The 24,435-nt window shown below is 44.2% G+C and overlaps 7 protein-coding genes and 1 long non-coding RNA gene across 9 annotated transcripts; 6 read left to right on the plus strand and 2 right to left on the minus strand.

The window, feature by feature from the left end:
* Nucleotides 1-1,036: 1,036 nt before the first annotated feature.
* On the plus strand, nucleotides 1,037-1,390 carry LOC122818977 (uncharacterized). Its single transcript, XM_044094734.1, has one exon. It carries the CDS (start codon nucleotides 1,037-1,039, stop codon nucleotides 1,388-1,390), a length of 354 nt encoding a protein of 117 aa, XP_043950669.1.
* Nucleotides 1,391-1,938: 548 nt separating this feature from the next.
* LOC108028630 (elongation of very long chain fatty acids protein 4) lies at nucleotides 1,939-2,928 on the plus strand. The gene is made up of 4 exons (XM_017100551.3): nucleotides 1,939-2,108; nucleotides 2,182-2,344; nucleotides 2,396-2,567; nucleotides 2,627-2,928. Exons 1-4 carry the CDS (start codon nucleotides 1,939-1,941, stop codon nucleotides 2,926-2,928), a joined length of 807 nt encoding a protein of 268 aa, XP_016956040.1.
* A 114-nt stretch (nucleotides 2,929-3,042) lies between these two features.
* Nucleotides 3,043-5,001, minus strand: LOC108028627 (nedd8-activating enzyme E1 regulatory subunit). The gene is made up of 6 exons (XM_017100547.3): nucleotides 4,857-5,001; nucleotides 4,635-4,799; nucleotides 3,934-4,579; nucleotides 3,541-3,874; nucleotides 3,234-3,482; nucleotides 3,043-3,175 (listed from the first exon to the last, which is right to left on the minus strand). Exons 1-6 carry the CDS (start codon nucleotides 4,922-4,924, stop codon nucleotides 3,063-3,065), a joined length of 1,575 nt encoding a protein of 524 aa, XP_016956036.1. The 5' UTR covers nucleotides 4,925-5,001; the 3' UTR covers nucleotides 3,043-3,062.
* A 105-nt stretch (nucleotides 5,002-5,106) lies between these two features.
* Nucleotides 5,107-7,448, minus strand: LOC108028629 (uncharacterized). Its single transcript, XM_017100549.3, has 2 exons — nucleotides 6,901-7,448; nucleotides 5,107-5,538 (listed from the first exon to the last, which is right to left on the minus strand). Exons 1-2 carry the CDS (start codon nucleotides 6,947-6,949, stop codon nucleotides 5,489-5,491), a joined length of 99 nt encoding a protein of 32 aa, XP_016956038.1. The 5' UTR covers nucleotides 6,950-7,448; the 3' UTR covers nucleotides 5,107-5,488.
* Nucleotides 5,495-6,257, plus strand: LOC108028628 (CCAAT/enhancer-binding protein homolog 2). The gene is made up of 2 exons (XM_017100548.3): nucleotides 5,495-5,636; nucleotides 5,779-6,257. Exons 1-2 carry the CDS (start codon nucleotides 5,520-5,522, stop codon nucleotides 6,001-6,003), a joined length of 342 nt encoding a protein of 113 aa, XP_016956037.1. The 5' UTR covers nucleotides 5,495-5,519; the 3' UTR covers nucleotides 6,004-6,257.
* Nucleotides 7,449-7,850: 402 nt separating the features above from the next.
* Nucleotides 7,851-10,775, plus strand: LOC108028824 (uncharacterized). The gene is made up of 3 exons (XM_017100810.3): nucleotides 7,851-9,646; nucleotides 9,794-9,951; nucleotides 10,022-10,775. The coding sequence occupies exons 1-3, from the start codon at nucleotides 8,031-8,033 to the stop codon at nucleotides 10,720-10,722; spliced, it is 2,475 nt and encodes an 824-aa protein (XP_016956299.1). The 5' UTR covers nucleotides 7,851-8,030; the 3' UTR covers nucleotides 10,723-10,775.
* A 191-nt stretch (nucleotides 10,776-10,966) lies between these two features.
* LOC108028311 (chromosomal serine/threonine-protein kinase JIL-1) lies at nucleotides 10,967-24,314 on the plus strand. 2 transcript variants are annotated; one of them, XM_017100034.3, is made up of 8 exons: nucleotides 10,967-11,817; nucleotides 12,733-13,615; nucleotides 17,642-17,710; nucleotides 17,778-17,911; nucleotides 20,274-20,358; nucleotides 20,431-21,242; nucleotides 21,304-21,752; nucleotides 21,810-24,314. In XM_017100034.3, exons 2-8 carry the CDS (start codon nucleotides 12,877-12,879, stop codon nucleotides 23,137-23,139), a joined length of 3,618 nt encoding a protein of 1,205 aa, XP_016955523.1. In that variant the 5' UTR covers nucleotides 10,967-11,817; nucleotides 12,733-12,876; the 3' UTR covers nucleotides 23,140-24,314. The 2 variants fall into 2 exon arrangements, with proteins under 2 accessions (XP_016955523.1, XP_016955524.1); XM_017100035.3 differs by lacking the exon at nucleotides 10,967-11,817 and adding an exon at nucleotides 12,605-12,677.
* LOC122819067 (uncharacterized) lies at nucleotides 17,991-18,793 on the plus strand. Its single transcript, XR_006368519.2, has 2 exons — nucleotides 17,991-18,279; nucleotides 18,345-18,793. It is a non-coding gene; the product is annotated as an uncharacterized LOC122819067 (long non-coding RNA).
* Nucleotides 24,315-24,435: the final 121 nt, after the last annotated feature.

Consider the following 24,435-nt stretch of genomic DNA (forward strand, 5'->3'; position numbering starts at 1 on the left):
AACTCAACTAGGGGTCCATTCTGAAACACATTGGTACTCCAAACTCTTAAGGTGTACTTATGATATTTTAAAGATGATTTTGTAAAATTTTTAAAAATTTTGAAGCAATTCCGAATTTTGCATGTATTATTATGCCCGGTACTTGTAAAGTAAATAAATAAATAAGTATGTTCACATATTTTTTATCTGGACACTAGCCATGTCCGTCCATTTGAACGCTCAGATCTCGGAAAATATTAAAGCTAGAAAATGGAGTACCACGCCCACTCTAACGCCCATAACGCTAAAACGTGTCTTACGCCTACATTTTATTATCATTTTGTAAAAGTGAATCTTTTGATGCTCATTGACATTTAAAATAGCATGCTATAAACAACTGAAGTGTGGAATCTCGGATACAACCGATTTGCCACATATCTTCATCTTCCTCGTACTCCCCTCAGATGCGTATGGATATCAGATAGTCGAGGCTGTCGACTATAGCGCTTTCTCTTCCTTCATTGAAGATTGTTGAAGCTTGTTGGGCCACAATGGGGGTTTACAAATGTAGAACAGATGACTTTAAAAAGCCACAATTGTGAAAATCTTCCCTGATGTTCCAAAATTCCAGCAGATGTAGGTGCTGGCTCTCTCAGTAGAGCTACGACTTAAGTGTCAAGAGTCTATTCTCTTGATTGATGATGTGATCTTTCTATCAATTGTCTTAGCCGCCCTTTTTCTGAGTTTTATCATTTTCATATGAGTCCTGATTACCTAAATGCCGACTGGTGAATATACGTATTATACAGAGTATGACTTATAATGAGATAGTCAGTGGTATCTCTTTTGTTAGTCCTAAGCTATAACAATAATAGCAGTCACATAAGAACTGCAGCTTTAAATTCACAGTTTCGCAAAAGCTGGGAAAGTCCAGAGCACGTAACATATTTGGTCTGCAAACAAGCGGGATCTGGCGTAGCTCCAGTCCCAACTATAAATAGCTGGGTCCAGCGGCTGAGGAATCAGAGTTCCAAGCGCAGTCGAAAGAAAAGTCGCCATGCGTCCTGTTCTTGCGCTACCCCTGGTCGTCCTGGCCACCCTGGTGGCCCAGTCGTCGCCCGCGACCACGACCTCTGACCCCACGACAACGACCACCACTACCACGACCAGCACAACCACGGCCGCCCCCACCACGACCACCGAGTCCTCAGAGAAGAAGAGGAAGGAGGAGCGCAGGCGGAGGGAGGAGGCTCGCAAGAGAAGGGAAGAGCGCAGGAAGAGGGAGGAGGAGCGCTGGAAGAGGGAGGAGGAGCGCCGAACCCGGAACCGCGGGAGTGGCCGCCAGTTCAGAGGTGTCCGTCGTATCACAAGGCGATTCCGCGTTCGTGAGCGCCGCTTTAGACGCTACTAAAACCTCTCCAATTGCGATGTTTAAAAATAAAGTTTGAACAAGGAAATTATACTTTTACCTCTATTCTTTTCCCACAGTTCAATTTGTTAGATTTTGAGGTGCAAGAACTTAGTCCAAAAACTCGTTATCCTATTTCTAACCATCTATCTCATAATTTTCTTTTTATAATTGACAAGACATATAAGTGATAAACTGTAATACCTAAAAAAGTATTATTTTCAACAAATTCTAAAACGAGATGTTCATTTAATAGAACTAATTATTTTAATGTGTACCGTAAAATAAAGCAATTTAACATATTCATTTTGTATTCAATCCCATTAAAATGTGACATAGAAAATAAAGCTTGACTTTAGACAGCAATTAAGATGCAGTCACAAAATGCTAAGTAAAAATCCCAGACCTTACCCAACGTTTATGCTCGAGCGACATGTAATTACATTTGGGGGAAAATATCAACGCATCAGCGGAGCGATCATGGTCGCAAGTCGTATATAAGAGACGAACGTTGGGGTCCAGCCTAGTCAGTCGGATCTGGAAATACTTAGATGGCGTACGATAACAATAACACCAAAATAGGCAGCTATTCGTATCCCTTTGCGGACTTGGCGGATGTGCGGACGCGGAATTGGCCACTGGTCGAGTCGCCTTGGAACGTTCCCGCCCTGCTGGCCCTCTATTTGCTGATGGTGGTCTACGGTCCCAAGTGGACAGCCAGGTGAGGTCGTGGTCAAACTCCCAGCCCAACCAGCCAGCCATAACAAATGCCCACTGGCCACCCGGACTCTCAGGTTCAAGCCGCTGCAGTTGAGGCTGCCCTTGTTTTGTCACAGCTTGGCCATGGCCTTCCTAAATGCCTATATTTGCCTGGAACTCTTCTCGGCAACGCGGGCCCTCGACTATAGCTTCAGCTGTCAGCCGTGTCGCGTGAGCTATAGCCCACATGAAATGCGGGTAAGTCGGTGCCATAGATAAACCGAAGCTATGAACTACACATCTGAACAGATTGCCGCGGCATTTTGGTGGTTCTACATCTCCAAAGTACTGGAGTTCGCCGACACGGCCTTCTTTATCCTCCGCCACAAGTGGACGCAGCTGAGCTTCCTGCATGTGTACCACCACAGCACCATGTTTTTCTTCTGCTGGATCTTCATCAAGTGGTTGCCGACGGGTTCAAGTGGGTGCCTGCCCTTTAACAACCAGTTTCCTTGTAATGTATCGCTTCTTTCCAAACAGCTTATGTACCAACTATGATTAACTCCTTCGTCCACATCATAATGTACAGCTATTACGCCCTGAGTGTACTGGGTCCTCGCACTCATAAGTTCCTCTGGTGGAAGCGCTATTTAACTGGCCTCCAGCTGCTGCAGTTCGCCATAGTCCTGTTGTGGGCATCACAGCTAGTTCTCCGGGGCTGCGAGTACGGAACCTGGCTAGCTCCAATCGGAGCCGCCTATATGGTGCCATTCCTTTATATGTTCGGTAGTTTCTATGTCCAAAAATACAAGGTATCAACAGCAGCCAAGAAAACTGAATAAATTAACGAAAATTAACAAAAGACGTTCTTCGTCATTATGAGATATTTTATTCTCAAAAAGCAAAGAATTTAGACGAAGAATGACTTTAGTGTGATAAAATAAAAATGTTTGGTCTATATGAAAATATGATTTGTTTATAGCTTCAACGTGACACTTTCAGTGGTTATAGCATTGTATACAAAGGTATTATCGATGGGCTTGTATTGTTTGGTAATGATCTTGATCACCTCCTGGGCAGCACAGCCACCTGGAAAGGATTACCAAAATGTATTATCACATAAGACCTTAAATTGACACTGTCTTACCTATGAAGGCAGAGACCGCATGCAACTCGGCTCCGCCGTATCGACAAATCTCGTGCAGCACATCGTCGCTGATGGTGGCATGCATGCCCAAATCGCCCAGCATCTTGGCGGCAATGCTTTTCAAGCGTCCAATGTCCTGTTCCACGATGCACTCGCCGGGAATGTTGCCGCACTCACTGAGGAAACGCTCGTAGGCACGAAGCGCGAAATTGTAGGCGGTTAGGTTGCCCTGCAGCTCATTGTCCTCAACTGGAAGGTGGTAATGGGCTATTATAGGGATTTATCCAATAAAAATAAGAACCCAAACCTAGTTGCAGCAGGCGACTACTCTTCTCGTATTCCTCCGCAATGCGAGTGCCCCTTAGGACCGCCAATCCGGCCGCCTCCCGGCAAATCAGACGAACACTTCGCTCATCAATGCTGTCGGCAGGCAGGGCCAGCTGCTTGAGGTAGTCCTGGCACTTGTGGTACACCTGGTCGGCATCCTGCAGCGCCTGTTGCCGGTAAACGTGCTGCAGGGCGATGTACGAGTCCGTGTTGGCCGTCATGTCGGGAAGAACGCCAGGCAGCGGCAGATGGCCCCCGTTCTCGTGTATCACGAAGTGCTTTAGGGCCTTGGCCATGATCCAGAAGGCGCTACTCTGTTAATTCAATAAAAGTTCTTAGCATATGTAGGTTTGTAGGGGAAAAATAAGTCCACCTTCTTGTTAAGCTGTTCACAGGCATCATCCTCGAAAATAGCTTTGAGGCTCTTGGGAACCTGTCCCGCTCCAAATGCCGTATTGACCGCTTTGATGGCCTCTTCGTAGTTTTCCTCGTCCGCCTTCATCTCCTCTCTGATTACCTCCCTCAACTGGTTTTTCTCTTTGTAATTTCGTGGGGTTTTGGCCCCGTCCGCCTGCTGTTTCTGCCAGACATTCAGGTATTTGTGGAGCACCAGAAGCCAGGGCACCTTGCTGGTCACTTCGGTGCCTTCGAGGTGCTCCCGCAGAGCATCAAACGGATGTTCCAGGCGCAGATCGAACTGCCTGTTATCCGGATGCGCCTCTACGATGCAGTGCTCATGTATTTGCAGACGAATAGTGCCCAGCATCCCCAGGGAACGGCAGTATATGAATGGCACATTAACCTCCCACAAACGCTCGGACAAGAGGAGCAAAGTCTGCTCGTTCAGATTGGAGGCGATGACCAAGTCGAAGCTGTCGAAGAAGTTGGGCCTGTTAGCCAATATGTAGTCGGCACTCTCGTCCACATAATCGCCGTTTACATCTGGATTAAGCTCCTGAAGCAGCTGCATGCAGGCCAAAGCTTTGGATTTGCCCAGATAGCTGGAGTCCAGAAAGAAACTGTGGGACAAATGGTTTATAATGGAGTTCAAGGGTTATGGGTAACACCACCGACTTGTTGCCCAGATCCTCCTCCTTTACGGTGCTGCCATCGGCCACGGTGAAGCCTCCGATCCCAGGCAGGACCACTCCTTTCAGCGTTTCACTGCCCACGGCCGTAACGTTCACCAAGCAGATTGTGGCCCCCTCCAATAGCGTCTGTCCATGCTCGCCCCACAGCCTAAAAAGCACTCGTAAAGGTACGGTCATAATATTCATTAACTTTATAAATCCCCACCTGATTTGCCTATCATATTTCTTGCTTTTATCCGAAAGTTCCGGCGATTTGGGCGCTGGCGAAGACATTTTGCCGAGATTTCTGTGCGAATTAAGCCGGTTGCTTTGGAGGGATTTTCAACACTGCTTGTGTAAATAAAGTGCTGTAAAGCGGTCGTACCAAATTCTTCAGAGAAGTTTGCTTATGGGGCACAATTTCAGTAACACTTTTCCGATTTAAACTCTGCTTATTCAAAACATTTATTGACTAATACGTATTACATTCCATTTAATTTTATTGCATTAGACTACATCTACGTACAAGAAATCAGTCTTTACAAATAAATTGTATAAACAGTTGATAAATAATAAAACAAAGTCTGAGCAAACCGAAAAATAAGTGTCTTGTTGCTGACAGTTTTTTTTTTTTTGATTAACATTGCAAGGCTATTCTCGACTGAATTTGAATGTAGTTTCCAAACTACTTAATAATACCGAGAACTGGTTGTTTGCTGCGCAGTGTACGCAGCGCGCTTTCCAACACTGCGCGGGCAAGGGAACAGCTGTTCGTTTTTCGTGTAATTTCACAACAAAACAACATCTACGTCGCTGCGTTTCCCGCAGCATTTTCGTTAGTTTCGAGTCGAATTTAAACTAAATACAGATCAGAATTATCACGGAGAGGATGCCGGCCAGGAGGAGGACTGCAAATGCGGCGTCGACCAGCAAGAACAGCGATTCCCCGTTGAGTCCACGGTCAGACGACCCAGCGTACCAAGAAAAGAGAAAGAAAAACAACGAGGTATGTAAGTTTAGGATGTAAACAGAGAGCTGGCCAGATAGCCGATAAATAGAGATCGGGAAACATGTTGCTGGCGCTGGGGGCCCCCAGAAGTCCCCAAAAATAGATGCCCACTATTGATTTATTATTATTCTCGGAACAGGCTGTACAGCGCACACGCGAGAAGACCAAGAAATCGGCCGAGGAACGGAAGAAACGCATCGACGAGCTGAGAAAGCAAAACGACGCCCTAAAAGTCCAGATAGAGCAGGGCGAAAAACACATTTCCACTCTGCGGGATCTGATCATTCAGGGCGAGAAAACGGAGGACGGCCACCGCATCATCCAGGAGATTCTCGCCGGTCCGGATCCAGATGACAATGACTAACGAGGAGCTGCTCCTGATCTACTTTATAATATTTACTTACTTCTAAGGTGTATTTACCACCATGTTAATCTTAAGTGTTCAACTAATTCGGTGTAACTTCTCGAATTCCATTAACATTTCGATCTGCTCATACTTCCCATGCTAACCAATTCATAGGAACTGGTGAAATGATAAGTGACATCCACAAACCTTAAAGAACAAACCATGTTAACATTTTAAAACCACGTAAAATAAAGTAGCTGTAATGTGTACAATCTGTTCTTTACTTTAAAGATTTTTCCTACGTTAAGAATGTTTTCACTTTTTGCAAAGTTTATACGAACATCCAAATTTAAACCATGACTAAATGTGGTTTTGATTCACCAAAACCATACAAGAACAAAACATGTTAAAATCTTTAAAACCTCAAAAAAAGTAGTTATAATAAATCTTTTCAAATTTGTTTACTATAAAGTTTTTTCCTACTTAAATTAATAGTCTTCACTTTTTGCAATGCTTATACGAATACCAAACTTGGCCCGTGACTATATGTGGTTTTGATTCACCAATTTTAATGATAATAAGTTTTATTTTCAGTAACTTATTATATTCCTTTTTCATTTTTTGACAGCTACACATATACACAAAGAAATTATGAAGAGTCTCCGCCTATACTCGATAAAACACTGGATAACAAAGACTTATCAACACAATTTTTATTTATTAGTACCTACAATAAGTAGTTCTCCCTTATCAGTTAATAAATGATCGTTAATGGGAACTCAAGAAGTAATACAACACCAAAATAGCCCCTCAAGCCTTTCTTTCATAGCATAGCTCATCTTTTCTTATCAGAACTAGCACATCTCAACGAATGTGAGTGTTTTAAGTAGAATTTCCGGGAAAGCACATACTAACCGTCGTAGACGTCCAGCTTTTCCATGTGCAGGCTGAAGACCTCGTCCATTTCGAGCGCTGAACTAGAACTAGAAAATCTCGTAGTGCCTAAAGATTCGGGTGTCCCGTTAAGTCTTGCTCTCTTTGCTGTTGTTGCGGGCGCTGCTTCCGTCTCTTTGCCTCTTCCGGCGCTCCCAAAACATTGATTTATTGCACTTTTCGCACATTCATTTGATGCACGGGGGTCCGACGGCGACTAATTTGGGGTTGTGGTGTGTCGTGTCGAAATGGAAGTTGGATTGTGGCGTTTTTTCGCGTTCAATAAATTGCCGTCTTCCGCTAATTAGCACACCACCCGCACACTGATTTCCGATCCGATTTGAGTTCGGAGTTGCTCACATGGCACGAGCGAAAACTGAAATGTGTTGTCAGTTTGTGGAGGTTGCTTTGTTGTATCTGGCTAGTCGGCCGCCGAACGCCTATTTCCTTATTTTTTATTTATAATTTCACGTAACTTATTTTGGTTGTTTGGGTCTCTCGCTCGCTCTTTCGCTGTAAGGCCAAGGCTTGTTCTCTCGCTCTGCCCCTCTCTTACGGTCAGTGTTGTAAGGTTTGCAGAGGCAAACAGCTGATTCAGCCGTCCGTTGAAAACTTTACTCTTTAAAAGTTATTACAAAAATAAATTAAAGAAATGTAACTTGAATAGTTTTAGTAACATACAAAGTGAAAATCACTCCTTACAAAACCTGACCGGCTTGAGAAGTTCTTGAAAATTGAATTTAAAGGTGACCGTAACGAGGACTTTTTTAGCTAAAAGCTCAGGTCACACTTAACAGTTTTAAAATTAAAATTTAAATTTGAAAGGAGATGGAAGTAATTTAACAAGAAAATGTACAGCAACAAAACCTTAGCCTTGTTAAATGTTCATAAAGCGAACGCAAGTTTTAATCAGCGTCACGCCCATTTGACAGTGCCTTTTCAAACGTTGTAACCCCCAAAATACAAAAAAGTCTAGACTACAAAATATATACTTTTAAATAATGCAACAAAATTTACTTTGGTAATAATGCTGTTGCCCTTAAAGAACTCTCAGTCCGCCGAAGACGACGCGAACCCGAATGTTACCCTTCTTAAGCGCCAGATAGCCGAGAATGGAACTAAAACACAGGCGCTGTTGCTTCAGGCGTTCCGCTTCGAGTTGCTTAGTGACGCCAATGGGTACCCGCTCCTCCAGGATCAGCTCCAGCGAAAGCCAGTCGGCAGGAGTCACTAAACCGGATCTGGAACCCATAACCTCCCCTACAAGCTCCAATACCCCGGAGAAACCGAAAAGGTCCAAGGGGTTATTTTCCTTTCTGTTTGGAAAACGAGTCGGTAAGTCCAAGAAGGAGGACGATTTTAAGAGCAACCACTCTTCTTTCGAGGAGCAAGATGTCCGGAAGCTAATTCGCCTCTACTGCAAACATGACAACCTGTACAACCCTATGAACCTCTACTTTGGTAACCAGGACATCGACGAGGACTGCTATAATGATATGATGCGCTCTTTTCCGGGGAAAAGCAGCTCGCAACTGAGATCCTGTATTGAAGAGCTAAGGATGCTGTTCGAGCGGGAATATACCATTATTGAGAGAGCCCGGAGGAAGTACGGAGAGGTACTGACGCCTTCTATTCGATACTACAACGAGTTTCTTTTTCTGGTGCCCCATATCCGCGACGATTTTGATAAAGACATTCCCCTCAGAGGAACCAGCTTGCTGTCCGCCAGAATACGTCCTTCCACGGATCTAAAAAACCAGATGGCCACCACGGATATGTTGTGCCAAAAACTTACTAATTTCCCAGGTTTTCCTCTAGCTACGTTTCCCGGAAACGTTATACTAAAGAGGCTTAAGAAAACTAACAGGCAAGAGGATACCCGGGAGGCCCAGGAGGTGGATCAGAATGAATCGCAGATCACCGAGCAGGAGAGTCTGGAGAAGGAAAAACCCAGTGAGCATGAATATGAGGTGAAGGAAAACCGCAGTGAGCAGAAAGAAGAGGTGAAGGAAAAAACCAGTGAGCAGGAAAGTCAAGGGCAGGACCAGGAGGATCAGCAGCAGAAGGTCACGTTTTCGCCTTCATCAGAGCAGAAATCCTTAAATTACAGTGGGGAAGGATCCAGTCAAAATAAAACCACCTCCCACATGTCCACCCAATCTTCGTACTACGTCAACGAGCAGAGTCTGAAAACCACCGACTTGACCTGCTCCTGTCGATCGGAAACATTATCGGATTCCCCTCAAAAACCAGTTGCCTGCCCCTGGCGACAGGCAAACACGCCTTGTGTGCCCCAATGTCGAGGAGCAGTTTCAAGTTCCACCCAGAAGTACATTGCTTGCCCCTGGCAAGCGCAAACTCCACCTCCCTCCTCCGAAACTAAAGTAGATTCCAAGGAATCCTGCCCGAAGACGGGTGCCTCGGACGCAACTAAGGCCTCTGTTCAGTCAGGGAATAATCAGCAAGTGCAGATGCTTTGCGATATGATACGAACCGAACTGAGCAATGCTCCTGATTTTATATATTTCGATGCCAAGTGGCGGATCATAGAGATCTTGAGGGAGGTGCACAAGCGGCAGTTGGTCCACCAGAAAGCCATACCTCAGCAAAGTCCCCAAAGACCGATGCCGCCTCAAAAGCGAGTCCCTGGAGAGCCCAAAAAACAGAAGTTCAAATCGGATAGAAACCCGCAGGAAAAAGGACCTCCGAGGATTTGCGATCACCTCAAGTGCCCGTACTGCTGCCGGAACAACTGAACTGAACTGAAACCCCATACCTTACTATCAGCAATAGCTCTGACCCACTTGTTCAAGAGATAAGCCACTAGGGAGAATAAACACTTTCTCTCAGTCGCAAAAGCAGTTACAAATTGGAGCACCATGGAAGTGGACGAACTGATCAGCAGTTCCAAGCTGCTCAAACATTGGCCAATTTTCCTCCTCTGTTTGGGGCTGATTTGGGTGCTTAAAAAGGGGCTTTATAAGAGGAATCGAGGCCCAAGAGGGTATACCTTAAAGGAGCCAGTCGAGGAGGGTAAGTTGTGCCATCCAACTTTCAATAGGTTATAATAGAATAAATGCCTTCAATTCATCACACTTCGCAGTTGACGACTGGGAGGACGAGGATGAACTGCAGCCTGCTCTGGAGGAGAAGCCCCATGTGGCCTTTGTTCCCGGCGAGGATCTCAATCCCAATGGAGCAGAACGCTTCTATAAGCTGATCCAAGGACGTCGCAGCATTCGCTCCTTTAGAAGACACCCCAAGCCGGATATCCGCGATATAGAGGACTGCATCCGGGCAGCGGGAACAGCTCCCAGTGGAGCTCATACCGAACCTTGGACCTACTGCGTAGTGGAGAACGCGGAACTAAAGCAAGCCGTCAGGGAAATTGTGGAGCAGGAGGAGTTCATCAACTACACCCAGCGGATGCATCTTCAGTGGGTCACCGACCTTCGACCCCTGAAAACCAACCATGTCAAGGAGTATCTCACAGATGCCCCGTATCTCATACTGATTTTCAAGCAGACCTATGGACTATCGCAGGCCGGAAAGCGGAAGAGGCACTACTACAATGAGATATCCACTTCGATTTCGGCTGGGATCCTTCTGTGTGCCCTCCAGGCTGCAGGAATCTCTTCCCTGGTCACAACTCCCTTGAACTGCGGTCCTGCTCTGAGATCCCTCCTCAAGCGCCCCGTTAATGAAAAACTACTCATTTTACTGCCAGTTGGGTATCCAATAGGAGACTGCACAGTTCCGGATTTGGAGAGGAAGAACTTGTCGGACTTCATGGTTCGATATTAAGGTTCATTTACGACTCAGCATTTTTAAAAATAGTACAATAAAGATAAATAGAATTTCTGGTAGTTTTGAAAAGTTTGGATGTGTAGGTTATTTAAACGTAGAGCTTTGTCCTCTTAAAAATATTATTATTTTGATATTTCATATTTTAAATCCAATAACGATAGTTTCAGCCATCCCTGAGCACCGATAGTCGAGCGTTTGCCAACACCATTCCGCGTGCCATTGCCTAACACTACCGATAGCGATAACCAAAAGTGACACAAAAGCAAAGGGAAAATTTCTGCCTACGGTTCGTGTGCTGTGTGTTCAAATTCCGAAAAGCCAGCTTTCCGGTGTTAGCCGTGCAAGGCTCCCGCGTTGGTCACTACATTGTAATATAATCTAAGCATATTACATATCCGACCGAGCGGAAATCGCGGCGATTGCACTCAAGGTGGCCCGTAGCTAATAAGTGTTCGCGAATGAGAGCAAAGCAGATGGCGGAGAGCGTCCCGCGCTTCAGTGTGTGTGTCGTGAACGAGTAGAAAGCGGCGGTAAAAACCTTCGCGTGTAACCCACAAAAAAAACACCCAATTTCAATATCAAAATATAATATATTACCTATTGAAAGGTAGGCACAAATAGTGCGCAGGGAAATTGGAAAATCCATTGCAAGGCAAGAGCAACAGTCGCCGAGGAGCGGAATCTGCGGACGAAAACAAAAACGCTTTAAAAACGCAGTCGCCGATACAGAAAGTGCCAGCGTGTGCGTGTGCATATGTGTACGTAGTTGTGGGCAAAGAGAACGGTGAAGAAGACAGAGACAGAGAGAAAAACTAACTGTAGCAGTGGAAAATGCGCGGCTGATAAAGATTGTGATAATCACACAGAATACAGTGAAGTGGGAAGGAAACCGCAAAACCAAATTGGTTGAATAATATTTAAGCCAACGCCAGTGCTGCAAAAATCGGGCCGCACTATCATCGGAACATTCAGTGTTGCACATCGCTGCCGCCCCACGCATAATCCAACACTTCCCCCCGCCCACACACACACACGCTCGGGCTTGGATTCCTACGTCTGCATTATAATATTGCGCTTATTTTTACTCGCGAGGTGAGTCGCAGTCGCCTTCTATTCCACTCGAAGAAGGATTTCCCAATCCAATTGCCGCTAATAGCGGGAAAAACGCTCCCGCCTGCGCTGAAACTGTACCATATTGTGGACGAAGCACGGGAAGGGGAATGGGAATAGAAGTGTCCAAAGGCATGTGGAGGGTACGGGGAACACTGCCTAAGTAGAACACACAGCCCAGCTCGAAACAATAGTGGCTGAACGGCCTTGAATATTTGAAAACAAGGGATAAATTGATAATTAAAATAATTATAAATATTTGTATGTAATGTTGAGTTAAATGAATGGCGTTGTTATTGATTCCTTTTCTATAAATGTTTTTTAGTCCTGTAACCAAGCTAACAAGATAGTTATTTGGTATTTTTTAATTACCCTCTAACCTGAAAATAAATAATTTTGTGATAGTTAGCATAGGTAAAAAAAGATAAGCACTGTGAAAAAAAAGTGGGAAATTGTCTTCAAAAATAGTTATATCCCAATAGAAGGGCAGTGAAAATAATTGATTGAATGTAATTGTTTATATTTTAGGTAATTATTATTTATTGGATGTTAGAAAAAACAGAATAGGCCTTAGACTGACAATAAGAATTAAACGTTTTTGTTGTTAAACTGTATTTACCAACAACAGAATACGGAGGCTTTCTAAACGCGATTTTAAAAGATATGTCGAAGTTTATCTTTAATAAAATTAAATTGTTAAGTTTGTTGTATTACCAAAATATGTTGTAATAACATTTGTTTGAAAAAGTTGTCAGCAAAGTATTTTTGTAGCCACAAGCAATACAATCTGTTAGTACCTGAAACAGTTGCTGTCCTTTTTCCTGGTCTCCTCTTATGCTATAGTATAATCCTTTACTTCTACAATACTATCAATTAAAACTCTCTTCTTACTTTCAGCTTAACAATGCGACACGATCATCAATTGGAAATTTTTAATTTTTTTTGTTAACTGTTCGATTTTGTTTTGACTACGTACCCTGTACGTAGAGGAAAATAAGAGACTTGGGATCTCGGAGACAGAAAAACTAGAGGAATTCAGCCATGAGTCGCCTGCAGAAGCAGCACTACGAGATCTTGAGCAGCGGCACAAGCAAGTCGCGTCGCAAGAATCAGAACAATCCCCGTGAACTGGGGTCGCCATCCTTGGAGGATCAGGACCAGGTGGTGCGCAATCATATAAACGGTCACGCTATGGCCAATGGCAATGGGAAGAAGCGGAAGAATAGTAAATCCGAAACGCTGACCAATGGCAAGAAGTCCAAACTGAATCAGGACGGTTCTGGTTCGGGGTCGGGCAAAACCCTGGTCTATAACAACAATAATAACAACAACAACAGCATCAGTGCCACCAATGGTCAGTACAACAAGGGCAACAGTAAGACCACAGCGACATCTGGAAGGGAATACAATTACCGGGAGACCATATCACCGCCAACACCTCCATCTCCGCCGCCCACAAATGTGGCGGAGGTCGTGTGCATCTCGGATGCGGAGAGCGACGACGATCGCGATGCGGAGCGGGACTACTACGACCACGATACGGAGGAGGAGGAGCCGAACGGAATAGGTATCGATGAGTCCCCCGTCAGCAAATCCAAGTCCAAGTTCAACAATGCAGCTGCAGCGGCGGCGGCTGCAGCAGCGGCAGCAGCAGCATCGGTGGCCACGTCGTCGGCCACGCCCTCCTACGCCATGCCCACCAGCAACAGCACGCCCCTGGACCTGGACAACGAGGCGCATCAACGAGACCTGGAGACGGTCACCGATCTGCGATCCTATGGTGAGTCATCAAACTCAGGGATTTCCCTTTAAAATCAAAGATCAAACCAACTCCTCTGCAAAGTCAAGCCAGATAATAAAGAAGAAAGAAAGGTAGATAATCAGACTTTAAAGCGTGGCTTTTAAAATGTACTACACATTTCTGTTAAAAATATATTGTATTTTTCTTTTATTGAACCTTTTTTGAACTACTACTAGGTACCAAAACCCCCTAGTCTCTGTTTTGGCTGCTTAAATAAGTAATAGAGCTACTACGAGAACTTGTTATTTATAATTCTATAATTAGATAAGTCTAACGTTTTGCTAAGGCAGATAATAGTTTGAGTAAAGGTGTTTCTTAAAACTGACTCTTGAGCTTGAGCTTAGCACATTTGTTTTACCTAGGTGTTGTCCAAAAATCAACGTAGTTATTATAATAAAATACCGTGTAAACAAAGATATAGTAGTCGGTGTAACAGGGAAGGAAATAATTGATAACTTCAGCCGGGCATGTCTCAAGGTTTGATTCAAAGGAGGCAGAGGGGGTGGCATTTGGTCAATGCCAGATGGAGTGCCGTCTCTGGCGTCCTTTGCAAAGTGGAGCACATGCATTCAACCTTGACACGATTACCCAGAAAACTCAACCCGGCTTTGTTCGCTCTGCGGGCCAAATCCAAAACTACTGACCTCCCCCTAAACCGCCCAACTTCCCCGCCTGCGTACTCACCTCTCACCACACCGTGTACATAAAGCAGCACAATACCCACCACCCGAAAGACTCATTTGCCAACTGTGGACGAAAACCAATTTGTAACTGAGCAAACTGGTAGGTTGGTGTTAGGTCTAACACCTTCTTATAGTGTTCTATTGCTTATTTTCCTTTTGTTACCCGAAGAATCTTTTCTGGAAATGTGTTTCCAAGCTATAAAACGTAGTTCCTTAAAATAAATAATTAAAATAAATTGTGCATTATTTTAAATATTTTATATATTTTTAAATATATTGCGTTTAGCTTATGCTATTTGTGAGTGTATTAAGTAATTTCACTTAAATCTGTAATGCAGATTGTTCTTTTAAGGAAGAATTTAGGAGACAGTACAACCAGTTGATTATATAGTCAATTCCATTAACTTGTTCCCATATTAGCCTATATGTAGGATATATTTCGACCCACTGTACTGCTGTTCGACATCGTCGTGCAGTCGTGACCATGTCTATACGTTCCTGTGTATGTGCGTCGTTGTTTGTGCGCGTTTGCCGTGCTCACAAACATACTTGTTTGCATAAACTGTCGGTTGTTGTTTGTAGGCAGTTTATTTACTTGAACTTGACAATGCAACTCGCCGAACATCGAGCACAGATATGTGTCTCTATGGCTATGCTCACAGACGGGTTAGCCTCTGAGATAGTTGCCTGCAAATCGATGGGTGAGCTGTGTTTGCTGTTGGCACCTCGACAGTGCCACACGTGTTATCATAACCCACTCTCTTTCCGAAAATAACAGGGCACCAAGGAAAATGTCGTAGACAATGATAAAATGTATGGTAATCGATTACAAAACTATATCTCCGTTCTAAAAAAATATTGAAAATTTAAAAATTAAATAACCTTTGGTAACTCATTTTTTACCATATTACATTAAATTTCCTGATAAATAAATCCTTTAATATCTGAATTTTTTTAGAACTGTAACATTGTTCTTTCGGAATCAGATCTGCAAAGCTAACCGAAGTCAGTTGTATGTTTCCCGGTTGCCAAATTGCACTTGACACTGAAAAGTAAAAAAGAAAAACGAAAATGTTGCTATCAAAACATTCTCCACTTGTTGCGGCTTGTATTATTCATATTCGGGTTCTCTCGGGTTGCGTTCATTAAACTTTGCCTAGTCACAAGTGAGAAATACATTTTTTGTGCGGTTTTTCGGTTTAAGAACCTGGCAAGAGAATATAATGTATATCAAGGCCAATGTATTTCTCCACGTCACAAGCTCTCAAACAGGTCGACCTAAAAAAAGCATAGGACAAATTTGCACTTGCCTTTTAAAATGTCCAAAATGTGCTATTAAATAGTACACAAACTTTGAACATTCAATAATGTAGACAAAAAATATTAATGATAACTTAATGCAGGAAACTTCCACAATACATATTCATTGGAATTAGCAAGAGCTAATCAGTGAATCTTACTGAAAACAATAGCCATGGAACAATAAACAATGAGCACTTTTTAGAATATCAGTACTTCTTGCCTTATCAACGCCTAATATTATGTGCAGTCGATTTTAAAACTAATTTCTGATAAATGTATTAATGTCATTAAATTTTATTATGTTTGCATAGAATAGAACTACCAAAACCCAAACCTGCACTATAAGTCACAATGACATAACTATAAAAACAATTTATAAATATAAAAATGATCACATGTTTCTATCGGAATAGCTTCCTTTAACATCAAAGGCTTATTGATATCTTGAATTAAACTCAGAGTGACCCAATAGTTACCTTCTGAAATGAAAAGATTGCCACCAACCGCCCAAGAGAGGTTGTCCCCTCGACCGGTAACCAGTTTTCACCATCTTTCCAGTTTTCCTTGTTGAATCAATAATCCCGGCGGAAAGTTGCCTTCCACAATTCGCCACCCACGGAGTCCTGGGTTCGATGCACCCTCTCAGGAATTTCGGCACGCGCCACCCGTGCGTTGCTGGTGCTTCGCGTGAATTACATTTACTCGCTGTTAGCAACTTGTGTTTTCAAATAATACAACAGCCTCCGTCGACAACTCGAGTTTGAGTCAATGTTTCTTGATTTCGCAACAAGCCGAAATTTTGATGGCTCCGCTGCACGAGAGTTGAATGCACGCGGATAGAGGGCAATGGTGAAATAATGTAGCGCAAAATTCTAGACACTAGATCTTGCTGCACTGAACTTTGGGGGTTCGAGGTCGATTCCACAAGCTGCCGAGGCTAGGATTAATTTGTCAAAGTAGCAGCTAAACTTGACATTTATACGCGTCACATGCTCAGACTTTCTGGGACGGCAGGAAGTCGGTCTAAAATGGGTTCAACTGAGTCACGGCCCAAGGCGGAGGATGGTGTTGGCCCACCCAAACTAGTCACTTCGTTTCTGCGGAATGATAGCCTTTTCGAAGGCTGTTATTAATTGAATTCCTTATCAGGCGAAGGTCTGAAAGGATGGTGATTATGGAATGCCCCTTGGAAAGGTGAAACTTTCAATTGGGTTTGCTTGTTAGGAGAAAGGTTGATTAGCCTTTGGTAACATTGCAATGCTTGCTGTGAAATAAACTAAATTGAAAGTATTAGGTTGACTATAATTTTAGTTTCCATGAGAGATACTACGACATCGAGGAATCTGTTTGAATCTATTTTCTATATTGTCCCAAGTTTTGATATGTAAGTTGTTTATTAATTCCAAAAAATAGAATCATAGGCACTCTGTGGATTCATTGCAACCAAGTTTCACTGTGGCTCCTGTAAATCCTTCAAAAGTTGTTAGGGTCGTGCAATAATCGTAAACTGTGCAGTCTCGTGGCGAGACATTCGGGCCAGTGAACCGAATGGACTGTGGCCTACGCCACCTAAGGTGGAACTCCCCCTTTCTCCGCAATAGGAAAAGTTCTATGTACACTATGGTTGACATGTGTAGTTTCTGTTGGGCCAGGTCCCGATGGGTTTTCCAACTGCCCATGTGCATATGCCCATCATATCTCGACCCGCAATTTCCACTTGCTTGCTTTCGCCTAAAAAGACGGAATCAAGTGACTGGCACGTGCTGCGCTGGCGATAAAAATAAAATGTGATAATTCGTCGTCTCACATGTGTCAAGTGAAACAATGCAAACGACTATTTTTATCGCCCCCACCCATAGTTTACACACTTATTCTGGCACTCCTTTCATTATCGCCTTTCCCAGAAGGGGAAAATAACTCGGTCTGCAGGGGCGAACTGATTAGTTCCCAGTGTAATTTGTAGATACTCCGTATATTATATTATTGATTACAATGCTAATGGGTGCTCTCTCTTCCCCAGTCAAATTGTACAGCGACGAGGCCGTTAGTCTGAATGATTTCAAAATAATACGTGTTCTTGGAACAGGTGGTAAGTGCGAGTATCTCGGCTTTTGCATTTAAAGTTCACTACTGACCTTTTCATATCATTTCCCTAGCTTATGGGCGGGTTTTCCTGGTTCGCAAGCTGACGAGACACGATGCCGGAAAACTGTACGCAATGAAGGTTCTCAACAAGATAACGGTAGTCCAGAAGCGAAAGACCGCCGAGCACACCAAGACGGAGCGCGTGGTAAGTGGGGAACACAAATGTCCAGGGTTCAAAATTATATTGATTTTCCCTTTTGATTACCCATTTTAAGTATGTAAAGCTGGGGAATAATGATCTTAATGATACAAAATTTGGTAATGAAAATGAAAACTAAACCTTAGGCCTTAATGGAAATTCTACGTAAAACAAACCGATAATCTCAAAGTTTTTTTACAACCTTACGTTATCTGTAAGATAAGTCAACCAAACAATGCCCATCTTATTATTAAATGTTTGGTTGCCCAATCAAGTTGTACAAGTAAAGGTTGTGGCTAAATATTTAAAAAAAAGGACTATAAAAACATCAGAGTCATGATATAAAAGTAGGATCTTCAATTGCGACCTCCACTGTAAGCCCAAGAAACCCTTTTAATCATTTTACAGCAAACGTGTTTAATCAACTTTTTTTTGGTAGCTCTTTTGCTTTTCGTTTACCGCTACCTTTTACCGCTGCGTGATGTTTTTGCCATCGCATCTTCTTTTACTTTGGATTCCTCTTCACTTTAATGACGACAATAAAGTGCAGCTTATTGAAATTAAACCCGTCCAGCGATTTGACAACCTTCAAAGTCGCACGTACAGTTTCCAGTAGCGAATCGGAGGAGGAGAAAGAGAAGAAGCCAGTAAACGGAAAAGCATAAGGACAGTGGGAGGAATGGGCAGGAGGGAGAGAAATGTTCTTGTGACCCACATAGCGACTTGTTCTTGTTGCACCGGCAAAAAGCCAACGGAGAGTCCAAAGAGAGGATACGTGTGTGCACTGCGGAAAACTTCTCCGAAGTTGCGCAGACATTTTACATAAGTTTTGTATATAAAACCAAGCTTTGCTTCGTTTTCAATCGACGAATAAATATTGCTTTAGTATTTTATTGTGTTTAGATACTTGTATCTTATCAAGTATAGTTTAGAGCATTTAATATGAAAGTATGTTTTCAATTCAAGCAATCTTTAATTCAGACTGCTTTATTAAACTCTAGGTCAGGTGTTGCTGTTGGTCAAACATGTACGTATGTTCGTATAATCCGCTGTTTAGTTATCTGCAACGTGATTATACATTCTTATCATTTTTTTCCTGTGTAGGGAACCGGGAGAACTGGAGAGAGCTTCCTGCTCAGATCAATAGTGGAAGTTGTTGTTGCAGCTCCTAGTGCAACCGGTTTTTCGGTTTATTTTTCTCTCTCCCTCTCTCTTCGGCAGCGACTCTCTCGTAGTAAATCAATGAAAATAGAAATGGAAAAGGGAGAAACAACAAAATGCGTTAAATAACTGCAAACAGGTGTAGGCGCAATAACGGCAGATAACTTAAACAAATTTACAATTGGGCGCCCTGCTTTCAAGTTGTTTTCATGCCCTATTTTGTGTCTCTGTTACCCTTTTCCTCCTCCTCCGCCTACTCCACCTTTTCAAGGTACTTTACCTGAGCTACTAACCCAGTTATCAAACATCGCCGGCTATCTGCGATTCGAAAAGTCTATATTTCGCCCCGCGGTGGCCAAAATAGAAAGGAATATACAAAGCCGGTCACAAAAAAAGTCTAATTTTTTCAAATAATAAATATACCTCACAGTAAAACATTATTCGATTTTTTTATTTTCGTTATAATAATACGTTTTAAAGTTAACTTTCAAAGGTCCAAAAAATCTGCATTATTTTAGAAGCATTCACCATATAAGTACAATTATATATGTGTATGTACCTGTTAATTTCTTAATTTGCATAATAAATTAAATTTTTGTAGTACATTATTATTTTGACCCCAACTGTTCATGTAAACGAACAAGAAATGTGAAAGTTTTTATCTGAAAGAAAAGACCGAAAGACGAATAAATTCCATTAATTCATTTTCGAAGCATGTACCTGATTTCACTTTTCCTCTAGCATGTTTCTTTTTTTGTTATTCTTCCGTGAAACATCAATTATAAACGCCAGAAACAACAACTAATTGGCGAGTCCACTTTTATACCTCTGCTCAAATGTATGTATATAGATTCAAGCCGTATTTGCGTAAACAAAGTTCAAAACGAAATAAAAAAACACAAAGATTTGTGATAAGCGAAAGAGCGAAATAAGAGGCAAGGAAGAGGGGCTAGAAGTATCGATAGGGGGCGATTATTATAATGGATGTGGATATCACAATTTTCCATAAACACCTTTTTAGAAACTGACAAAAAGAGGGCAACAAAAGAAAGTCATAGTGTAAATACAGTGGGACTTATTGTTTCATTTTACATTTGGGGATTTATGCATGTATGTGGGATATTAAAACTGACACTGTAATTAGCTTTTAAAGATATATATTAGTGTAATACACGAAAAATAAAATGAGTTATCTATTTGGTTTCAGGTACTGGAGGCCGTTCAGCGTAGTCCCTTCCTGGTGAGCCTCCACTACGCCTTTCAGTCATCCTCAAAGCTTTATCTGGTGCTAGGTGAGATTTTAAAACATACCTGAAAAAAACGAAGAAGACGAAGAAAACCAATGAAAACTCCTGCATTTTCAGACTTTGCCAATGGCGGAGAGCTGTTTACGCATCTCTACCATGCGGAGCACTTTGAAGAGTCCCGCGTGCGGGTGTACATAGCCGAGGTGGTGCTGGCCCTGGAGCAACTGCATCAGCTGGGTATCATTTATCGTGACATCAAGTTGGAGAACATCCTGCTCGATGGCGAGGGGCACATTGTGCTCTCCGACTTTGGACTGTCGAAGATTCTCACCGCTGAGAATGAGTATCGAGCGCACAGCTTCTGTGGCACCCTGGAGTACATGGCGCCGGAGATCATTCGGACGGGGCCGCCGGGACACGACAGTGCCGTGGACTGGTGGTCTGTGGGAGTGCTCACCTTTGAGCTGCTTACCGGCGCCTCGCCATTCGCCACGTCCGACGGACAGAGCCAGCAGTCGGAGATTTCGCGACGCATTCAGAAGGAGCAGCCACTGATCCCCTCATCGTTCAGTGCAAACGCTCGTGACTTTGTGTTGAAGATGCTGGAGAAGAACCCGAAGCGACGGCTGGGTGGTAACCATCGCGACGCCACCGAAATCAAGGACCACCCCTTCTTCCACGGCATCAACTGGCAGGAGTTGCGCAACAAGCGCCGCAAGGCGCCCTACAAGCCCACCCTCACCGCCGAGGACGATGTGCAGAACTTCAGCTCCGAGTTCACCGACCAGGTGCCCGAGGATCCCGAATGCGATGCCCCGCCCAGCCGAATCCGACTCTTCCGGGGCTATACGTATGTGGCGCCGGAGCATTTGGAGCAGATGCGACGGGATAACCATTGCCAGATCCAATACTGTAATTCAGGACTACAGGTAGGCTACATTTGCACTACTATCTACTGGTCGTGACTAATATCTTGCTCTGATGTTGCAGAATATACCCTCACGACCGGATGACCTCGACTTGGGCACCCTGAAGGAGAGTGGGGCCTATGGCGTTTGCCATTTTGTGGTGGACAGCTCCTCGGAAATGGTGTTCATGGCCAAGGTGATACCGCTGTCAAAGTTCCGCCTCTCCGAGGTGGACGCCCTGATCTCGTGCGCTCTGGACACGAGCAGCCACAAGAACATCGTCAGCTACCATGGAACGTTCAGGGACAAGTGCGAGACGTGGATCATCACGGAGGTCTTGTGCGGAAAAGAGCTGACCGAATGCATCGGCATGGATGAGGAATTATGCCGTGAGATCTTCCTGCAGTTGGTGATGGCCGTCCGGCACATACACTCCAAGCGCTTTATACACGGTGACCTGAAGCCCGAGAACGTAATGTTTGTGAGCAGGGAGGATAAGGCCGTCAAACTGGTAGACTTTGGCAATGCCTGGTAAGTCAATCAACTTCGATCGAAGTTTTCCAGTACTGATCTTATTCTCCCCAATAGTTACAATAGCAATTTCCAGAGTTGGAAAGACAAGCCGCGCTACACGCTGGACTATGCTCCGCCGGAAATGCTTGCGGACGCGAATCTCGTCTCCTATTCGCCAGCAGTGGATATCTATGGTCTTGGGGCCACACTGTATACCATGCTGGTGGGTCATCAGCCGTACAGGCAGAACGTGGACGATGTGGGGCACTCCGCCGCCGCTCATCACGAGCTGCGCAAGCGGATGCGTCGGGAGACATTTAACCAGCGGTCAAGGCGGTGGCAGAATGCAAGTCCTGAGTTCCGGCATCTGGTCAGCTGGTGTCTGCAGCGAGATCCTGTCGATAGGCCCACATTAGCGGACATTCTCAACAGCGAGTGGCTGCAGTACGGAACCAATGATCCGGACGTAGACATCATTGTGCCTCCGGAGCAACAGGTGGTTGTGGACCTCAGTGAAGACACCATGGAGCAGCCGACGCCAGGTATGTCAGACGGGCAGAAACATGCAGAAGCCAGGTTCGACCAATCGGCGGAGGACGAGGGCGTAGTCGTTGTCAGCGAGTTCCTGGAGGCGAATGTGCCTTTCAGCGAACCCAGGACGAACGCAGCCATTTCAACTGCGGCAGTTGCTCCTCCTTCCGACGACGAAGACTTGTTGGTGCACGAACGATTTGAACCGGCCTTCGAAGTCCAGACGGACTTCTACGGCTTTGACGAGGATGCGCCGCCCTTGCAACTTCCCGCGGAGTACTACGTCGAACTGCCTCTGCCGCAGGAGGATCAGCTGCAGATGCCACCGCCTCCAGCTCCAATTGAATTGGAAGCGATCAACCGACGGCCCAGAACCCGCCAGCAGAGACGCACCGAGAGCCAGCTGTTACAACCTGCCCAGCCAGAGGACAGCAAGGCCTCCCTGCGCCTGTTGATGCAACAGCTCCCACCGCCAGCAGACATCGTCGTGGCACGCATCCCCAAGCGAACTCAGAGAGTCGTACGCACATTGCCGCCGTCGTTCGGAACCACCAAGCGAGAGGAAAACTTCTATGGATTCAGCAAGACGGCGAACACGTGGCGTAAAACACGTGCCAGCTGGCGGCACTTCTGTCTCCTCATCAACGGTGTGCAGCAGGTGCTCAAGGGACGGTTCAAGAAAACGCGGCGCGTCTACTGCTTGCCCAATATAAAACTGGAGAAGATTGACCATGCCTACGAGAAGCCGCTATTGTTCCCACGGCCCAAGGCGCAACTAAAGCGCGCCAAGAGGGAGCCCAAGGTGCCGCGGCCACCGACGCGAGTGCAGCCGGAGAGGGCGCGGGCGCTGCGGCAACAATATCAGTTCCAATGACATGAGGATGACGACGATGTCCTGGAGGTGTTTGAAATCAAAGACGAGCCGCTGGACGATGGGGAGGAGCAACTGCGAGCGGTGCTGCAGTGGGAGGGCGACTTCCGGCGGCCACGGATGTACAGCTGACGACAGACATTGACCGATTGGCCCACCCAGGACAACGACGACGACGACGACCAGAACCCGGCCAAAACAGTGGGCGGAGACCCCTTGGGGCTCCGTACCCAGTAACACACCCACTAACCACCACCACCCTCACTAACATTCGAGAGCCCGCGTGGAAGGATCCGCAAGACGCACCAAAGATCCTGTCAATAATTATTTACAAGTTTGTTATGCATTAGCCTAAGTTCAGAACTCATTTTGCTTATTACCTTTACAACCACTGAAAACCAACTTAACATTATAAAAGGACTGTATACCGCAAAGTCCTTATAAGTGTATTCTATATGCAATTTGTTGTGCTAGTTAATTATTTGAATAGCCTAAATGTAAAAAGTCAGACACAAAAACGGAATACAAAACAATACAAATGCAATTTTTTCCTTTGATCTTAGAGCGGTTAAGACACAATAACAAAAATATCGACAACAGAACACAATCACTAAATCATTAAAACGATTTGCAATTAGTTTAGTGCAAAGCTATGTTTAAGCCGAACAGTGAGGAAGATGTAAAAGCCCCACTACATAAAAGTTTGCTTTAAGTTGTGCTTTATGTTAAGTTATATTTTTTATTCGTAACGCAGCATGCTATCCTTTTAACTCAATATCCTGATCCTGCCTAGCATGTATTGCCCACCGCCATCGGCATTAGCTAACCCATGCAATTCCGATTGCGCTGGGCAATGTTTCCTAATTACCTTAAAATCATTTCAGTTGAAACTAAGCGGAAAAAGAAGCAACGCCCGAAGAGCCATTTTCACATGAAACTGCGAAGTTCTTCTTCGAGGCCAAGCCGAAAACAGTGCGTTTTTTGCAAACGAATCTGATCAAGAAACGTAAATAGTCGTAGAGTGGCTAACGGCAAGCCAGCTCTTAATTGTTTTGTTAAGTATTTTTGATTGTTTATTTTAATTAATTTAATTTGCCGCAAAACTTGTAACTAAGTAAGTTAAAGCAATGGAAATTGATGAAATCTAAATAAAATTTAAAGAATTACATAATTGTAAACTCGCTTGATTTGCTTAATTTTAATGTGTTGTATTATTTTTATTTTTTTTTGAACACCCCCATTAACCAAAACCCAACCACATATCGAACTGTGTAAATTGCCGACGAGTCGATAGAAATG

This window comes from Drosophila biarmipes, chromosome 3L (assembly GCF_025231255.1).
Source record: "Drosophila biarmipes strain raj3 chromosome 3L, RU_DBia_V1.1, whole genome shotgun sequence".
In the NCBI taxonomy this organism is placed as follows: Eukaryota; Metazoa; Arthropoda; class Insecta; order Diptera; family Drosophilidae; genus Drosophila; species Drosophila biarmipes.

Excerpts from the sequence above, each read along its gene's own strand:
- LOC122818977 (XM_044094734.1), top strand. The coding sequence starts at position 1,037 with ATGCGTCCTGTTCTTGCGCTACCCCTGGTCGTCCTGGCCACCCTGGTG.
- LOC108028628 (XM_017100548.3), top strand. The coding sequence starts at position 5,520 with ATGCCGGCCAGGAGGAGGACTGCAAATGCGGCGTCGACCAGCAAGAAC. Across the intron at positions 5,637-5,778 it reads AGAGAAAGAAAAACAACGAG|GCTGTACAGCGCACACGCGA; the intron begins GTATGTAAGTTT and ends TTCTCGGAACAG.
- LOC108028629 (XM_017100549.3), bottom strand. The coding sequence starts at position 6,949 with ATGGACGAGGTCTTCAGCCTGCACATGGAAAAGCTGGACGTCTACGAC. Across the intron at positions 5,539-6,900 it reads AAAGCTGGACGTCTACGACG|TCCTCCTCCTGGCCGGCATC; the intron begins GTTAGTATGTGC and ends CCGCATTTGCAG.
- LOC108028311 (XM_017100034.3), top strand. The coding sequence starts at position 12,877 with ATGAGTCGCCTGCAGAAGCAGCACTACGAGATCTTGAGCAGCGGCACA. Across the intron at positions 13,616-17,641 it reads CACCGATCTGCGATCCTATG|TCAAATTGTACAGCGACGAG; the intron begins GTGAGTCATCAA and ends TCTCTTCCCCAG. Across the intron at positions 21,753-21,809 it reads GTAGACTTTGGCAATGCCTG|TTACAATAGCAATTTCCAGA; the intron begins GTAAGTCAATCA and ends TCTCCCCAATAG.
- LOC108028824 (XM_017100810.3), top strand. The coding sequence starts at position 8,031 with ATGGAACTAAAACACAGGCGCTGTTGCTTCAGGCGTTCCGCTTCGAGT. Across the intron at positions 9,647-9,793 it reads AGGATTTGCGATCACCTCAA|CACCATGGAAGTGGACGAAC; the intron begins GTGCCCGTACTG and ends TACAAATTGGAG. Across the intron at positions 9,952-10,021 it reads AAAGGAGCCAGTCGAGGAGG|TTGACGACTGGGAGGACGAG; the intron begins GTAAGTTGTGCC and ends CACACTTCGCAG.
- LOC108028630 (XM_017100551.3), top strand. The coding sequence starts at position 1,939 with ATGGCGTACGATAACAATAACACCAAAATAGGCAGCTATTCGTATCCC. Across the intron at positions 2,109-2,181 it reads GGTCCCAAGTGGACAGCCAG|GTTCAAGCCGCTGCAGTTGA; the intron begins GTGAGGTCGTGG and ends CCGGACTCTCAG. Across the intron at positions 2,345-2,395 it reads ATAGCCCACATGAAATGCGG|ATTGCCGCGGCATTTTGGTG; the intron begins GTAAGTCGGTGC and ends ACATCTGAACAG.
- LOC108028627 (XM_017100547.3), bottom strand. The coding sequence starts at position 4,924 with ATGTCTTCGCCAGCGCCCAAATCGCCGGAACTTTCGGATAAAAGCAAG. Across the intron at positions 4,580-4,634 it reads GAGGAGGATCTGGGCAACAA|TTTCTTTCTGGACTCCAGCT; the intron begins GTCGGTGGTGTT and ends TTTGTCCCACAG. Across the intron at positions 3,875-3,933 it reads GTGAACAGCTTAACAAGAAG|AGTAGCGCCTTCTGGATCAT; the intron begins GTGGACTTATTT and ends TTGAATTAACAG.